Raw genomic sequence first — 18,089 nt, forward strand, 5'->3', positions numbered from 1 at the left:
GATCGGAATGAGGTCCCGTCGCCAAGTTTGCTCGCCGGGGAGGAACCGCTAACATCTCCCGAGCGCTCTGCCAAGCCTGGCAGCCTCCTCTCCTCCTGGCTCCACAATGGCTCCAGAAAATCCAAGCTGCCCTGCAGGAGGATCAGCATCCCAACGTTCACCTCGCTGTCACGGCAGCTGCAGCCGACCCAGGGCACGGAGCCCTGCTCCGCAGAGAGCAATAGGGGAAGAAGAGGAAAAGGAGGACCAGCAACAATCCAAGAGGCTTTCTTCACCCTCCAGGACTTTCATCCCTTGCCACCTTGCAGCCTTTCTCTGGAGCAGAGGCCAGAACAGGCGCTGATGACAACTCCTACATACTACCCATACAGGCTATAGCCAAGGAGGATCTGCTCTTCCCAAAACCCACCTTCAAGCCAACCCACGGGGACCATTCCTCAGGAATATAACTCTTCAGCACTGAGAAATCCTGACCACTGATAAGCCACAGCAATAAGGCTTGGACTTTCCAAAGGAGACTTTAAACCATAAATCCTGATCAGGAGCAAGAGAGCTCCTGGGACATTTTCCATATGGATCAGGTATAAATCCCAAACTACTGACTTTAGCAATTTACATTCTGCCTCCTTAGAAAACAACGTGCCCTTTCCTTCCTGGCCAGCATCCATCACCGTGTGGTGTGACAGCTGCCTGCCGTGCCCCGTGCCGGAGGTGACTGCATTCCACCAGGGATGTATATTGCTGCCAGAAAGAGGCCACGCGCCCCGTGGGACCCACTTTGGCCTTCCCAGCATGGCAAAGTGCTGAGGGCTTCATCCAAGACCCAGCCTTGCCTTGGGATAGCAAATGCCACCGGCCACCAAGGCAGGCCGGGTACCTGGCAGAAAGCAGCAGGTCCCCAGCGCAATCCAACGGCAGCAGCCACCACCTCGGGGTGGTCCCATCCACAGCAGCCCCAGCAGCTCCCTGCCATGGCAAATCCCACTGCTGTGGGACCCAAAGAGCACCCTGGCACCCCATTACTCAGGAGCTGGCCACCCGGGCCAACAGGCAGCCCTCACAGACCTTCACTAGCACAAAACCACCCTCAGAACAAGAGCAGAGGGATCCCAGACAGAGTTTGGTGGCACTGAGAGTCACAGGAACAACCGCAGCATCCAGGCACGTCCTAGAGCCATGAGAACCGGAGTGCTCCTCTCCCCAGGCAGATAGGGGAGAGCTCTTCCTAAATCTCTCCCACAATCTGTGCCTGCCAGGACCCCTCGGGGACCCAGACGCCAGGCCGGCGCTCCCAGAGCGAGGCAGCCGAAGACTTACGAGGGCAGCTCTGGAGGTCTCTAACTCGGCGCGCGGCCTTGACCGCAGCAGCTGCCACCGCGCCGGCTTCGGGCTCTGCAGGAAATAGAGGGCACGCGGGGTGACTCCAGTGTGGAAATGAGGCTCTCGCATCCGCAAGGGCGATGCTCAGCGGAACGGCTGCTGGCAGCCCGGAGCACAGCGGGGACACGCGGGATGATCCTGGGGACGTGCGCGCCGAGCAGCTCCGGCGCCGCGCGCACGGGGCAGCGTGGCCGCTGCCAAGGGCGGCTACTCTAGGGTGACCAGGGAGCCGTGCAGCAAAACATGGCTCTGCTAGACAGGAGAGGTGGAAAAAATATGTCGAAACCAATAGCTGCAGAGCTGGGTTTTGGCCAGGAAAGGGGAGCTCGTCCTGTCCCTTATTAACACTTGCCTGAAGAGCCCAACAGGGCTGGGGCATTGCTCACACATCATGAGCTACCCGAGCACCTCCAGCAAGGAAGCAACTGGCAAGAGACATGCAATTCCAGCATCCCATGCCACCTCCTGCGAGGTGAGCAGAGCTCCTGGGTAGCAACTTGGTGTCCAGGACTAGCCTCCTACCATGGCAAGAAACAGACGTTATTTCTTGCAATAAAGTATTATTTCTTGCACTGAAGACCCATAGCAAGAGGTGTTGGGTGATAAGGAGAGATTCCCCTAGAAGGAGAAGAGTTTCAGCTGGATCTAGAATTTCCCAAGGCCAGGAATTTGCTCACAACTAAACCACCATGTGCAGAAACAGCTGAAGGGAGCCAGAGAAGCAAGCTAGTAAGGACAGGGAAAAGGGCCAGAGGACAGGAGAGGCTGAGTGATCCGAAACGATCCTGCAGCTCCCTTCCCAGCTGCCCAATTTCCTCAGCTTTGGGCTCACAAGCAGATGAAACCACCTGCAAGGTCCTTCCTCTTCCTCCCCAGGCACGGCAAGCAAAGCACCCCAAGGAAGGGGCAGCCAGGGAGACTTGAACACAGGGGAAAAAAGTCAGCTCGGCTGCTCTACGAGATGCCTCCTAGCTTGGGCTGCCAAGGAAATAGTTATTTGGAATGGAAACACAAGCACAGGAGGTGCAAACCCACAGGATTTCGCCTCCTGTAGCGCACAGAGCAGAGAGCAGACTCCCCTGTGCCCGTGACAGCATCCAGCCCAGATGCCAAAGCAGCCGTGGCTTCTCCCCTCCATCCCATGGCATTTGCCTGCAAAACAAGAACCTCGCTGAGGTTCACCAAGATGCCACCGAGCACCCGCCAGTACCTGCTAGCTATGTGAGATGGAAAAGCAGCCTGGCACCCAGCTCATTCCCGGGCATCCGCAGCGGGAGCAGAACCCGCTCCCCAAACACGGTCCCGTCACAGGCAGCAGGAGCAGGGAAACCAGGAGCGCGAGAGGAGGCAGCTCCTGCGTCCGAGTCAGCAGCTGCGCGACCCACCCGGCAGCACTGTAACGATTTCATCATTTTCCACCAAAATTGAATTAGTTCAAAGCCAAAATCAGATTTGTGAGCCCAGTGCTCTTGACAGCAAAGCCTTTACTTTGTCAGGCAGCTGTTAGCTGTCTCCTTCGGAGCTGGGGAAGGAGGGAGGCGGGAAAAGCAGGACACAGGCACAGCAAGCAGCAGCTGCTGACCCACCTGAGACCACCACGAGGCACCTAAAACCCAGGAAGGGCATGAGAAGGAGCCCAACAGCCTCCTCTTGTGCTTCTCAGGGCTGCGGAGATCAGCCTGTGTGACCCCTCAGGCAGGGCTGGGTATTTAATGATATAAATACCCAAAGCAAGGCTGGGAGCACGTGGGTGATACCAGGGACAGGAGCTATTGGGACCTCCATCAGATGTTGCCAACACGAACACACCAGCCACATCTCACAGCAAAACCCTTTTCCATGCAGATCTGTGATGCAAAAGTCCTCAACAGAGGAGCAAAGGCCCAGGGAAACTTTGGCACTGCACCTGCCCCGGGAACGGCCACGATAGCAGCAGGCCACGCCAAGCCGGGGAGGATGCAGCAGGGAAGCTCTCCCAGCCCAGGCTGTCCGAGCTGCATGGTCTGCCCAACTCAGGCCTGGCCACAGGCCTCTCATCCCAAAATCCAGCTCATGTAAGCCCCTCAGCTCGCTACAAGCCCCTCGTCCCAATACCCAGCTCGCCTCCCTTCATGAGCCTCCAGCCTTGGGTTCTCTGTCCCCACATCCTGCCATCCCCAACACCTTCTGCTTGGCCATTACAGCATGTCTCTAAAGAGAAAACACCAAGCCCCACGAGACAAGACACTCCCAAATTCCCACCCGCTGCGGGCAAGGGAGTCTCCAGCGCAGACTCGGAGGACACCTTGTGTCCTAAGAACTGAGCAGACTGCCCTTGGAAAGAGGTAACCTACTCTGCTTTCATCTACAGGGCTGGGGAAGCAGAAACAGGCAGCCGGGCCAGCGCACGACCTCCCGCTTGGGGCCAGTAACTACCAGCAGACACTGATTCAACCCAAAGCCAGACAGCCTTCCCACACCAAAGCCACAAGCTCCACAAGGAATGCTACCGAGCAGGCTCAGCGCTCGGCACTAACACTGTCAGTCCTCGTAGGAAGCGAGGGGCCTCCCACTGGGAAAATATAAGCCAAGCCAGGCAACTGTGAAGGGTCTAGATACCGAGAACAGCCAGAGGTTGAAGATAGGTGGGTTGGGGTAGAGACAAGCATGAACTCACCGAGTTGATACAGCCCAATTCCTTATTTAAGAGCCAGGGCAGCGAGAGTTTCCCTTCCCCTCTGTAGCATGACTGGATACGCTCCTTGATCTTATCCTTGATCTTCTTCAACGTGAAGAGGCAGAGCACAGACTCCTTGGGAGGCTTAACCCTGTTTTTCTGGCCCTGGGAGAAGATGGTGAAGAGGATATCCTCCCGCTCCGAGATGCCCAGGTACTTGGCCAAAGTCTTGCCGGGCTTTGTCAGGTAAGCGTCCTGGATCAGGCGGTATTCGATGCCATCCTGCACGCAGCCGATGGGGAACTCCACATATGAGTAGAACTTAGGGTCATCCACACAGAGGCGAACAATCTTGGAGGTGAAAAACTGCTCCCCGGTGGAGTCAGGCGAGGTGAGCTGGGTATCCAGCTGCAAGGTCAGGTAGTAAACAAACTGCTCGCTGCTGAAGCTGTAGATGTAGTAGATATCAAAGGTGGGAAACTTGGAGAGCGTGTCCGAGGGGATCTTGAGCTGGGACGAGACAAACTCGTCCTGGTAGACAAAGCCAAACATCTCTGCGTTCTCCTCGTTGGCCATCAGCTTGCGGCTAGAGAGAGTGGGAAAGTACTCCGACTTGCCATCAATGGGCGTCCCAATGAAGAGCTTGTTCTGCCCATTCAGGACCTCGATGATGACCCCGGACATGGTGCCCGACTCGTTGACACTGGAGAGGTAGTGCTCCTTGCGGTGGTGGGGCTCGCCCAACTTGAAGAGGTCGTCCAGCCGCAGGAACTGGCAGATGCCCTGGGAGGCGCTGCCGCAGGCGATCAGCCGGTTCCCCGAGTAGTCCACCAGCAGCAGCTTGTTAACGTTGTTGGTGGTGACCAGACCATGCGGGCAGGACTGAACACTGGGCGGAGGGTAACACTTCTCATTGTCCTCCACGGGCCCCGTCACGTGGGTCCGCAGGAGCGTCAGGTTGTTGGAGAGCTTGTAGATCCGATTGACAGCCCCCACATAGACCTCCCCAGTCTTGTTATGGACCACCAAGTGCGTCAAGCTCCAGTCTGTAACTGGGAAAGTCCTAAAGGGAGACTTGGGGCTGCCTTCCGCCAGCGGTAGCCAGGTGCTCCCCAAGAGCAGCAGGGTCCAAAGAGTGACGGACAAACGATGCTTGAGCCAAAGGAGCCTCATTGCAGCAGTGTCACATCCGGCCGGGGCCGTGCCCAGACCCAGCCACCAAATAAATAAAACCAAACCCAAACTAAAGGGACGGGGGAATTAGGAGGAGCTAACAGGACACAGTCTCCTCTGCTTCTGCGGGCTCCGCATTCAGGACATCATGGGCGCCCCCAATCTGGTCAGCCCTAGAGAGAGAAAGACAAGAGCAGGGGTTAGAAGGCTTTCCTGCAGCTCCCACCACGCCAGCAAGCCCGTTCCCACCCACGTGGTGGGGGCTGCACCAGTCCATGCTTTTGATTGCCCCAAATCTCCCACCCCTGGAGAAAAGAAACACACGTCCCTGCTACAGGGAGCAGGGGAACCAGCGGGATGCTCAGGATGGCTCTGCACACCAGAACATCCCCACCAGCCACCGCTCGCTCTGCTCCACCATCGCGGCCTCCAGCTCTGAAGCACACGGGAACCCGCACAGTTCCTGCAAAACGGTCTCTCTCCCCCACAGAGATGTTCCCCAGGGCACCCAGTGCTCTTCCTGGGCCACAGACCTCCTCAGCTGTCCATGCCTGGCCCCCAAGGGTGGCAGTGACCATGTCCTCAAGCGGGAGGACTCCCAAGGCCCCCTCAGCATGCAGCCCATTTCACCACCAGCTTAACTGGAGTTGGGCTGAATGATTTCCCATGAATGAAGACATAAACGGCACCAATTTACTACTCAAACAGCGCGTGATTGAGTCTGCCGAGGGGAGCTGGGAATGGAGCCCAGGCAGGCTGTGCCCTCCAGCCCACCACGGACACAGCACGTTGCTCCATCCTTGGCGTCCCCAACACCCGGACAGGGTGTAGGAAACGGCTCGAGCCACTACACAGAGGAGGATCTCAAAGATCTCCTGGCACACATGGACATGCTGGGGGCATCCAGGAGGAAACAGGACACTGGCACCACGGAAACCTTCCCAACCAGCACCTTCAGACAAACATCTCCTGAGCTGATGTTTGAGCTGGGGAGCAGGATCATGCAGCCCTTCCCTCCTGACAAGAAGTCCTTCCTACCATGGCTGTCCTGGCCCATCCGCCCAGGGTGGAGAACTTAACTCCAAAGATCCATGGCCAGGAAATTAACTCAGCCTTTTGTTTCCCACTCAGGCTCCACAGATAAGACACTCCAAAAGCAAGGGAGGGAAGAGCCTCCCTCTTCTTATCGCGATCTCTGACTCAGCCCGGGCAGGATAATCTGCTCCCGACCCAACACAAAGAGGCCGATTCCCATCAGGGAGCGGCCAGGTAGGAAACATGGCCCCTGGTGAATGTTCCGCTCTGCCAGGACCTGGGGACCTGCAGACTGGGTGATTTCGTCACCAAAAAGCAGCGAGCCCCAAGTTGCCCGCTCTGCTGGAGAAGAAGGCAGGGATGAACTTCACTCAAGGGCACCATGGATGGCCGAGCAGGGCAGCTCTCAGCAGAGCTATAAAAATGTGACAAGCCAGTGAGATCACGAGGCCACCAAGAGGACCTCGAGAGGCTCTGCTCAAGGAGCAAGGAGGCAGCAGGGTCCACAGAAAACTGATTATATCAGCCCCTTAGGAGCAGGTCCCCGTGCACACGGGCTGCCCAGGCCCTCAGCTCAGCATTGCTCCTGGCAGACACAGCCTGGAGCACCAAACTGGAGCACGGCTCTGCTGGGACGAGGCAGCAGGACACGGAAGTCATTTTCCCAGCGCATTGCTAATTATTCATCACTTCTATTTCTGGGAGCCAGTACAACAGCCAGAGGTCAGGCCGCTGCGACAAACCAGGGCTAGAAAGCACAACAGGAGATTCCCAAATCAATTTAGGGAACTGTTACGCGGGGGCTGGAACAAGAGCAAAGCAGGGCTGATCTGGGGCGAGCGAGAGCAGACAGGCGATAGTCTGCTGAGCTCCACTGGGACTTCTGGTCCTAAATATGTATTAGCAGCAACATCTTGTCCCAGGGCCCGCCACCACCAGCGGCTTTGCCCAATAAGATCTGCTTAAAGCGCTCGGCGTTAAGAAAAAATAAATAAAAAACAGTAGGGAGGTGGGTTTGTTCGTGTTGCTCGGTGTGATGTGACCCGGGTTGCCAACGCTTGGGTCGCACTGAGGCAGGGGTCGGTCCCCAGGGCCATGCAAAGGGGAGGGCAGCCCCACTGCAGACCTTGCAGGGCCCGTTCCCCACGGCAGCGGCCGAGGGAGCGGATAGGGAGCAGAGTCATGGGGCATTTCCCACCCGCCCCGTTGCATCCAGGTCCATGGAGAGGCTGTGAGGGCTGCCCTGCAGCACCCAGGCAGCACTGCAGCCCAGGAGGAGACCCCAGCGCAGCATCGGCTCTTCCCTGGCCACGGCCTGTGGAGATTAATAATCTCATCCGGGGACCGATTTCCCATCTCCCAACCACAGGAGTTGCCTGTGAGAAGCGAGACCCCGTGCTGGAAGCCAGGCCACCAAAACTCATGCAAACCTCCGCGCAGACACGCTGGAGCCGAGCCCAGGCCTGAAACGGGCTGCATTAAAATAATACATCCCAGCCTCGGATGCCAACTCGGAGAGTAATGCAAACAGACCTAAAAATACAGCCCGTGCTGCCGCTGGGCAGCGAGGCAGGCGGCGCAGCCCGCGTGGACACACGAGGCTCTCACTCTCACGCGTGTGTGCATATACACACTGCACACATACATATGCAAGTGTGGGTATATATAAGATAGGCACATATATTCTGCCATATGTACATATAAACCAGGGAACCTGCTGTGAGCAGCAAAGCTGACGAAGCAACTGCAACTGGCTGGGATGCGCGGCCGACGCTCACGCGCAGCGGCTTCAAAGGGGCCTTTCATCCCGCAGCCACGGCCTTGCCCTGCAAACGCCTGCACCCCGCTCGCTAACGAAGGGATGGAAGTGAACAGGGAACTGAGATGGAAAAAACTAAGCTTAAAAGGCAGAGAGCGGGCAGGGCTTTGGGGAGCGGCTCTCCACTTGCTCAGCTGGAGACGCAGCCTGCAGCGCACGGAGGAGCCGCTCTCGAGCGGCCGGGACGTGCCCGTAAACTGCCCCAATGGTTTTACGGTCTCGCTTTGAAAGAGAGCCTGGAAGACAGAGCTGATGGGAATGAAAACCCTCATAAGTGACCCCCTGAAGGACAGGAGAAATGGGATCTAATGGGTCCTTATCTATAATCGCTCTGAGTCACTTGCTGCTTTCAGCGATAGGAAACGGACTGAGGAGGAACCCGCTCCATCTTCAAACACACGCGAGCTGCTGAGCTGCCAATAATTAGCGAAAGGCAGGGAGAGGGGGGTGATTATGTGGAGAAGAGAAAAGCCCACAGGCCACAGGAGAGTCGGTCTCACAATGCATTCGCTATATTTTTAGGTTTGCCTGCCTGGGAAAAGCCTTGCAACAATAAAAGGCTGGTGGTGCTGCGGAGCTAGGAGCTCTCCTACATATGCAGTCATCTGCAACAGGGCTAAATTTAACTCCTTCCTTTGCCACACACATTAATTTTAAACAATTTCTCAGGGATCACTCCCCAGCTAGCAAGCGAGTGAAATCATTACAAATCTCATCCCCAGCTCGAACCAAACCCTGATGAAATCGATGGCAAGCTCCGAGGCAGCCCCACTCCAATCTCGACTACAACCACATGCATCAGGAACATCTCCGGGGTCTCCAGCACCTTCTTTTCCTCCAGGGCCTCCTGCTGTCCCCCAGGCCCGGCCAAGGCAGCCGTCCTGCCGAGCCTTTGAGCAACTCAACCTCTTCCATCCCATCTGAGAAACACAACAGGGAGCAGCAGCCACCTATTCCTCAAGGAGACCTCCTGAAGAAGTTTGAGCCTTTGGCCAAAAGGGACATAACAGAAGCAGCAGCAGCAAGGGGGAAACATGGCATTTCCCAAGCATGCAATGCCCCTTCCCTGATCCTCCACAAAAGCCACGTCACGCCAAGAAGAACAGGCCTAGAGGCTACCACCAGCTCTCCTCATTAAGAGGCTCTACGCTGTCCTGCAGAAGACCAGGAGCATTTCCGAGATGGAAACCCAGCCCTGCCCACACCACAACTGCACGAGGCAGAGGAATGAGCAGGGACGGTCTCAGCAGGTCCCACCAGCAGCACGTGTCCCCGCCATGGAAACCAGACACAAACTGGGACCTTGAACAGGGACACCCACATCTCCACGGCTGCCCTGTCTGCTATTTTCTGATTCCAGCTGGGTATCTAAGCTGGGGCAGATCTGGGACCCAAGAGCTTTGTGTCGCCCACAAGGCGACTGCACATGGAGCAGGCGGCCTCAGGAGAAGCACTCGGCTCAGGAGGAACGGAGCCAGCGCAACATCGGGGCTCGGAATGACCCAAACCACAGCAGGCAGCAGAACAACGGTGGCTTCAGGATCTGGAGGGTTTGGGCAGGTAAAGCACAGCCCCAGGCTGAGCAAAGCCAAGAATAACTGCAATACAGTGCAGGATTTTATGGAAAGCATCAACACAAAGTGTCCCCCAGGCTGGCATGGGAACCAAGCCCCTACCGTCCTCCAGGTGCCCAGCAGCAGCTTCAGCACAGGCTGCACAAAAGCCCTGCAGATCCCAAGATCCTGCCAACACTCAAGGCTTCACATGCCGAACTGCACAAGTCTTGCCCCCCTGAAGAGGCCAGGATCACCCAACACTTTATCCTCAGCTGAAGAGCCAAGCCTGGAGCAGCGAGGGCCACCTTGCAGCCCAGCTGCTGCGCTCCAGACCCTGCTCCTCACATCCTACCAGGCTGCTGCACCGTGTCCTGGTAGCCCTGCTGGCAGCTCATCCACGGAATCACAGAATCATTGCGATTAAGAATCACCCAGCCCAACTCGGCCTACAGAGTCAGAAGGGAACCCACAAACTGCATCTCCAACAGCCAGCAGGCAAGTCCAACAGGAGAGGTCCTTTTGCCACCAGCTTCCCTCCCTCCAGTGTCCGCGCTCCCAAACGCCATACGGACCCCCTGGCTGCACCGTGTCCCTCAAGTGTGGTTGGCAGCAGGGCCCCACGTCCCTCCTGCCACTCGTGGTCCCACTGCTTGCTGCAGAGCCACAAACCTCTCCGAGGAGCTTCCCAGGGGCCCCGGCTATTTCAAGCTTGGCTCATTAACGGCTCAGCTCCCTAGACAGCCCCACCTGGGAAGGGTCGGGAGGCAAAAGGAGCGCTCATGGAACGGGCGCAAAGCCACCATCGCGCCTTTTGCCCCTGCCCCAGGACTCCGAGCCCATGTGCCGTCGCCCCTCGGGGGGATTTTTGCTGTTATCACCCTGCACTGCTCTACCCAGGGCCTGCCTGGGAGGAGCTTCGCGCCCACCCGAGCAGCCCCTGCATCAACCAACTGGATTGAGATGTTTTGGGAGCAGCGCAGCTCCCGGGCCCCGCAGCTGCTCCCTTCACAGGGCTCACACCGTGCAATGCGCTCCCTGCTCCCTAACTCCTGCTCCATGGCTGCTGCCGGCCTGGGACAGCCCGGCCAACACGGACAGCCCCGTGCAGCCCGGCTCTCCAGGAAGGAGCTTCCTCTCCCCAACACGTGCCGGCACCTCCGCACCGCACAGCCTACCCAGCACGCAGCGATGCAGCCTCCGCAGAGCCGGCGGCGGGGACTCGCCGTCCCCGGAGCCCGCCGCAATTCCCAGGAGCTTCCCGCAGCCAGCTGGGGCGGGAGCCTCCTGCTCGCTGGATGTGCCGTGCTCCCGGCGCAGGGATGCAGCTCCGGGCTTGCTCTAACCCGTCCCGAGCTCCATGCAGCTCCCGCGCGCCGGCGGTCACGTGCGAGCGCCGGCCGCTGCACCGAGGGCACGGCCCGTGGGGCGGGAGGGAGGCCGCTCCAGCCCAATTCCAACAGCTGGGGCTCCACAAACTTAGCCCAGCCCCTGGCTAATCCCCAAACTCAATCCGCTTTTCCTTTCCCAAGATCCTGCCTTTCTCCTCCTTTTAAAGCCTCCTCCTTTTAAAGCCATCTCCTTGCAGCTCTGCCCCAGCCCCGGCTCTCCGACACTCCCACCGCCGGGCAATCCAAGGGAGCGGGGCCCCGGGAAGCCGGCACAGACCTCAGATCCACTTCCATTTCAAAGGTCCTGGCTCCTCACAGCTCCGCGTCTTGTTTGCCCAGGGCGGAGCTGACCTGGGCACAGCAAGAGAGCCCAAGAGCTCCGGCGTCTGGCCCGGGAGCGGAGAGGGAGCCGGGCCCGGGAGCGATCCAAGAGCACGAGCACAGGGAGGGGAAGGGAAGGCGCCCGGGGGCTTCGCCCGAGCGTGCAGGAGGCTGCGCCCGCGGCCCTGCTGGCGGGAGCCCCGGGCACCCCGTGCCAGCAGCTCATTTTCTGCTAGTGACCACGGCTCAAAGGTGGCCCCGGCAAGTGACGTCACCCTGCGGGTGGCCGCGAGCCGCTCGGCTCCGCACGCGGCACCCACGAGCAGCCCCAGTGCCGGCCCCACGGCAGCACCCACGCGGTGCCCCCCGGCCTGCCCGGGCTGCTGCTGCCGCACAAACCACATCACACAGAATGGACGGGCTTGGAAGGGACCCCTGGAGATCATCCAGTCCAATCCCCCACTCCAGCAGTAAAGACTTTCCTCCTCACATGTAGATGGAACTGCCTGGGTTTCAGCTTCTCCTTCTACCCCTTTACCCCTTCTCCTGTCACTAGCCACTGCCAAGAAGAGCTTGGCTGCTTCGTCCCTACGTTCTCCCCTCAGGGACACAGTGATCAGGTCCCCTCTCAGCCTTCTCTTCTCCAGGCTACACAGGGCCCACCCGCTCAGTCTTTCCTCACACGAGCTGCTCCAGCCCCTACAGCACATAAAATAAGAGCTAGTGCGGATGTACACAGGGCTGCCGGGGTCTCTATGTTCGCGATACAGGCGGACGGCGCCGGCTCCGCTTCGGAAGCGCCGCGATCCCCCGCGCGCCTGCCCCGCTGTGCCTCTCCTCCCCCATTTCTTCCCAATGACATCAGCCTGAAAAACAGGTTCTTGACTCCTGAAGAGCTCACGAGACAGTTCCCGTTCCAGTCCCGCCGAGGCGGGCAGAGCCGCGGGGAGCGGGACCCCGCGACAGGCATTGGGGAGCGGGACCCCGCGACGGGCGCCACGGGTGACACCAGGCGCTGCGGGTGACACCGCGCGCCAGCACCTCAAGGAATGGAAACGACCGAGGAGGTGACGGGGGGGAGGCAGCGTGACCCTGCTGCACGGGGAGTGAATTGTAAAGGTCTTCTGGAAGCCTCGGCAGCTCCAAGCTTCCCAGCTACCAACTCCGGATCTCAGCAAGGGAATTGTGCTCTGCTCTCCACGGCGGGAATCATCCCTGCTCTCCCCTCCTGCCCTTGCCAACGGCTCTGGCAAGGCTCTCCAGGCAGTTCAGCCTCACAGCATGTCCTGGAACAGCTATCCCACTTTTCCACACGAGAGAAGGGTATTCAATTAGGCCAAGACGAATCCCTGCAAAATCCAAAGTCTCCCAAGCTGCTGCCCCAGCCCAGGGACAGGGCAGCTCAATGCACCCATTGAGAAAAGCCAAAAGCCCGGCTCAGCTCCTGGGCTCCACTGCTTCCCTGGGCAGGCAGGTCCAAAGGCCACCCCGGCAGAGCCCCCGGAGGGCAGCAAAGCTGGATTCTGACTAACAGGGAAAAACACTCTGCAAAGTGTCCCCTGCGCACCAGCCAAGCTCTACGCCTATTTTTAAACTCCTTCTAAAATATTTTCGGGGTTTCCTTTTCCCCTGTTGAAACTAACAGTCTGCACAGGAAGACCGAACAACAGCCCGTGCATAAAGCGCTGCTGAATGCACAAAGCAAACAACTTATTGCCATTATAATTACCTCAGATGTTATCTGCGGCTCTAACAGGGTCGGCATTCGCAGGAGGAAATGTGGCTTTCGCATTTCACGGAGTCATCCGAAACACGAGACAATCCGCGGCCCCGTGCGGGGCTGCTCCGCTCGGGAAGCTCCTTCCCTGCCGTGGGCACAGAGCGGCGGCCGCCCCTCGGCTCACCGGGGATTCAGTTCTGCAAGAGCCGGGATATTTGGACACACAAGCAGTTGCTTAACTAAGCACATAAGGCAGAGGGACTCTCAGAGCTTCTACAATTACACAAGCGCTTCAAGATTTGCCTGGACGGGAGCCAGAGGCCCCACTTCGCAGAGGATCAGGCCCCGGATACGATCCAGGGGGAAAAGCACAAGGGATAGAGAGACGCTGGAGCCGGTTCAGACAGCGAGGATCTGGGCTGACTTCCTGTCAATGGTATGAAAACAACCTCTCTCCTAACCCCTCGCACGCTGGACTGCAGCTCCGCTCCGCTGAACGCTTAAGAAAACATGAATCACTCAACATTTATCAGTTCAAAACACCCGGGCAATTAACAAGATTTTTTTTTTCCCCCTCCAGTATAATTATATACATTTTAATGCAATTACCACCCCTGTATTTTGTACATTAAACAGTAGGCAATCGAAGGAAGAGAGAGACTTTTATTTTTCTTGGCTGAGCATTCCTGAAAATAATAGTATACTGCAAAAACAGCTTTGGTAGGAAGGTTTATCTCTACGAGAGAAAGTGGGAGGCGGGGAGGACATGGAAAACGGAGAGCGGGAAGGAGAAAACTCCCGAGCAGAAGGCAAAATAGCAAAGTCCAGCCTGCTGTTCTCATGACCATGAGTGTCACTAGGCCCAGAGCCACGTGGGAAGCGTCCCTGGCACCACGGGCAGCACCTGGACGCGGCCCCGGTGCCCAGCGCCCCTCTGCATCCCGAGGAAAGGCAAATCCAATCAAGCAAATGGTGGGCGGATATTGGGCCCCAAAGCCGGGTCATTAGCCAGATTAAAGTTGCCGAGCTGGGGCCGGCAGCACGGAGAGCAAAGTGCGGCTGAAGCGCCCAAATTGGATTAGGGTTGCTGCGCACTCCGCGTGCCAAGTTGGCCAGCGGAGCGCGGCGCCGGCGGCCGCGGCGCTGCCCAGGGCGCATCGGCACGCGGGGCAGGACACCAGGACACCGCGTTTGCTCCAAGAATTCCATATCTCGGCACACGGGCAGCGAGGAGGCACAACGGGATGTGTTTGATCCAAGAATTCCAACATCTTGGCACGCAGGCAGTGAGGCGGCACGCCGAGCCCGGCCCAAAGGGAAAACAGACCTGTGCGTGGTTTTAATTTGAGTGTTAAACAGTGTCTTCCACCTGGAAAAAGGCTGGAGGCAGCCGTAGCAGCAGAACGCTCCCAAGAGCAGCACAAAGAGAGCGTCTGGGTTCCTGGCCGCACAATCTGGCTACGCAACAGGACAAGGACAGGACACGTGAGCCACGGCTGCCCCAGCCTGGATCCAAAGTCACCAGGATCGCTACCGGCTCCAGGCTGCTCCTCCTCAAGGCACCCATCGAGGTCGGTGCTCACACGTGCTGTCTTACCAGAACCAAGGTGAGAACGGGCCAAGGTTGCGTGCCAGAGACGGCATCAAAACACACCAGCATTGTCCCTAGGGATCATATCTGCCTGGGATTTTGTTTTGTAGTATTGCCCAGAAAACCTTACAGCTGCAGAAGGAGCAGTCCCCCTGGTCCTCCTGGGGACTCCATGGAGTCAGGGACCAGTGTCCTGCATGGAAAAAGGGCCCTGCCCAAGAGCAGGACAGAGCGGGAATGCAGGGCCATGTTGAACTGAGCTCCGAGTACTCGGGTTTCCCAGCCCAGCCTTGGCCCCGGGGCCTTCCTCCACACGCACAGCACGCCCCAGGGCAGCTCGGCAGCCAAAAACTAGGCAAAAACCAGCCAGGAGCACTCGGAGCACTCCTGTAGAGCACGGAAACGCCTAACGACTCCATCTGGAGCCAACATCAGCAGGTCACAGCTCGGCACTTGCACATCCCACCAGCCCAGCTCCCAGATGGGAACAAACCTCAGCTTCCAAGGAGGTTCAACCAACCCTCTCGCTCCCCAGCGCGAGCGACTGCAGCACCAAACACCCCACGTGGACACGTAAAGGTGGCCAGAACAAGGCAGCGGGGACAGGGCCTGCAATCCCCACCGCAAATCACGTGTGCAGCCAACACGCAGCGACACGGCCGCAGCCGGAGCGGGGCCGGGTGCGGAGCAGGGAGTGCTGCCCGGCAGCTCCGAGCGCTGCGCCGGGCTCCGCTGCCTCCGCCAGCAACAGCGCTTTGTTCCACGGCTCGTTCCGCGGCTACGCGCGCACTAAGGTCGGCTCCGAAAGACACGGATCTTCGGGATCGCCGGGAAAAGGCCCGAAGGGCGGGCTGCAGGCCTCCCCCGTGCTCACCCCCCGAGCTCCAGCTGCGAGCGATCTCCCGCCGGCACTGCTGCTGCTGCACTAATAAAATAAAGAAATGCCATTAAAACTAATGCTCGGAGTGCCAGGCGCAGCGCGGAAAGCCCAGGCGCCAAATGGTGCCAGTCCCAAGCGGCCCCCAGCTGCCGCCTCCCTGCCGCTCCATCAGGGAAGCGCATCCATCCCGGCACGCGGACGCCCCGCTTAATCCGAGCGGACAGCTTCTCCCGCGGGGCCGGCACGGGGCTTCCCGCGGCGCGCACGGATGGGGCCGGGAAGCGCGGGCTCCCCGTCCCTCCCGCTGCCTTTCGCCCCGCCGCCCGCTCGCAGGTTCTGCATTTGAACTTCCCCACCGCCTACGCAGCCCGATATCGCCTCGCTGCCGCCAGCGCTGCCACCGACTAACATCGGAGCGCTGGGACGAGGCAAAGAGGCAGCAGCCAAAACCTGGCCGCTCCGTCAGCACTTAAGACATTATCCGCACATCATCGCGGAGGCTTCTGCCCCGCTGCACTTCCCCGGCCGCCCGGCGCTTCCACCGCAGTCGCTCGCCGGTGTCTTGAGAGAGATGCATCGAGTCGCTCCTTTTACCCACTGCCTATACACAAAAGACCCTGGGACTGTTCAGGAAGCAATTAGCCGCTGTTCAGAGGAAAATGGTGTTTTCAAATGGATAACCTTTGATGTAGTCAATAGCCTTGTCTCCCCTTTCCTTTTTTTTTTTTCCTCCTCCTTGCAGCCTCTCACAAAAGAAAAAAAAAAATCAAGCAAAAAGGCTAATAATTCGCTGCCATACAGACGCGCTCTGCCAGGAGGGGGTTCATCTGAAGCCCGAGGAAAAAGCAGCTTGGAAACGCCGCTCCCCTGTCCCCAACTTTTCCCCCTCCGTGTCCCAGAGCAGAGGAGGAGGATCATGAATATTCATCTGCGTTAGTAGCAGGTTCTGCTTTTGTTTTGTCCTCCCCAAAGCACGGGGAAGGGGGGGGCTAACAAGTGAGGTTAATGCCTGTCTTTTCTTTCCCATCCATCTCCTCTTTAACCAGTGACCTTCATGTTAAGCCCTGTTTACACACCAGCCCCCCTCCCGGGCTCCCACACACACGAGCACTTCACCAGGGGCAGCGGGAAGAATTTCCCTGCAAGGAGGGCAAGGGAAAAGAAGGGATTTCGGGATTTATTCCAGCATGCCACAGAGATTTGGCAAATCCCCCTCTGCTTGCACGCTGGAGCTGCCCGCGTGTGCTCGCCGGCAGCGGCAGGGCGGATATAGGAAAGGGAGAGGGGTTAGGGACACAAAAGGTGCAGCAAGGCGGCTTTCCTTGCTTCCTTAACGTCAATGCTGGAAGAATGGAATGGATGCTGGAAGAACGGGATGGACGCTGGGCACAGGTACCGCGTCCTGGCGCGCTCGGCACCGCGCTGCCGGGCACCGCGACCACAGCCCGGGTTCCAGCGAGAACAACAGCGTGCCAGGCAGGGCGCCCGGCCGAGCGGCCGCCAGCATCCCCGCGCCAAGCCGGAGCGCGGGGGCTCCGCGGGACCCGGAGCGAGCCCGAACCGGGGTGTCCTGCACCGCGCCCCGCCAGGCGCCAGGATGCCAGCGGTGAGGATGCGAGCTGGCAAACACTGGAGACGCGAGGCTACAAGGATGTGAGCTCGCAAAGCAGCAGGGACGTGAGGCTACAAGAATGCGGGCTCGCAAAGAGGCAGGGATATGAGGATACGAGATCGCAAAGCCGCAAGGATATGGAGACACGAGCTTGCAAAGCTGCAGGGACACGAGGCTACGAGGCTGCAAGCTCACAAAGCGGCAGGGATGTGAGGATAGGAGGCTGCAAGCTCGCAAAGCAGCGGGGACGTGAGGATATGAGGATTTCGGCTTGCAAAGCGGCAGGGACGCGGGGCTGCGAGCTCGCAGGGCTGCAGGAACGCGAGGACAGGAGGATGTGAGCTCGGGGAGCTGCAGAGACGTGAGGCTGCGAGCTCGCGGGGCTGCAGGGGCACGAGGATACGAGGGTTTCGCTCAGGGACGCGGCGCTGCGGGCTCGCGGGGCGGGAGGGCACGCGGCGGGGCCCCCGAGCCCCGGCACGGGCGGCGCGGCGCAGCGGGCCCGTCCCGCGGCGCGGGGCCCTCGGGGAGAGCGCGGAGCGCCGGGCGAGCCCGCGGGCTTCCCCGCGCGGAGCGCAGTGCGGGCCCGGCCCGGCCCGGCGGCGCCCTGCCCGGGCAAGCCCCGCTCCGCCGCCGCTTTGGTTTTATCCCCGTATTTTATATATATAATATATATATATACACATATATTTGTCTGTTTTAAGGGGGGCGAGGGGTGAAGGCGCCCGCCCCCCCCCGCGCCGCCGCGCACAAAAGCGCCGCGCCCGCGGAGCCAACTTGCCGCGCGGTTACTCACGCCTTGGATCGCCGCTCGCCGCAGCCGTGCCAGCCATAACTGCATTCCGCACCGCGCCGCCCGCCGGCCTCCTCCTCCTCCTCTCCGTGTCCTCCTCGTCGTCTTCCTCCTCCTCCTCGCCTTCCTCCCCGCCCTGCCCCCCTCGGCACCGCCGCCCGGAGC

The 18,089-nt window shown here is 59.2% G+C and overlaps 1 protein-coding gene across 2 annotated transcripts in view; it reads right to left on the minus strand.

Annotated features, from left to right (window-relative positions):
- The window catches only part of PLXNA1 (plexin A1), a 125,071-nt gene extending 107,122 nt beyond the window's left edge, over nucleotides 1–17,949 (minus strand). The window contains exons 1-2 of one of the 2 annotated variants that reach the window (XM_026052545.1): nucleotides 17,928–17,949; nucleotides 4,037–5,382 (exon numbers count right to left, since the gene is read on the minus strand). In XM_026052545.1, the coding sequence (XP_025908330.1) occupies nucleotides 4,037–5,209 (1,173 nt within the window). In that variant the 5' untranslated portion in view covers nucleotides 5,210–5,382; nucleotides 17,928–17,949. Of the gene's footprint in view, nucleotides 1–4,036; nucleotides 5,383–17,927 lie in introns of those variants that run through there. The other variant, XM_026052546.1, reaches the window with a different exon arrangement.
- Between the last annotated feature and the right edge of the window lie 140 nt (nucleotides 17,950–18,089).

The sequence above is a fragment of the Nothoprocta perdicaria genome, unplaced genomic scaffold (genome assembly GCF_003342845.1).
Source record: "Nothoprocta perdicaria isolate Ctin4 unplaced genomic scaffold, notPer1 scaffold_9, whole genome shotgun sequence".
NCBI lineage: Eukaryota > Metazoa > Chordata > Aves > Tinamiformes > Tinamidae > Nothoprocta > Nothoprocta perdicaria.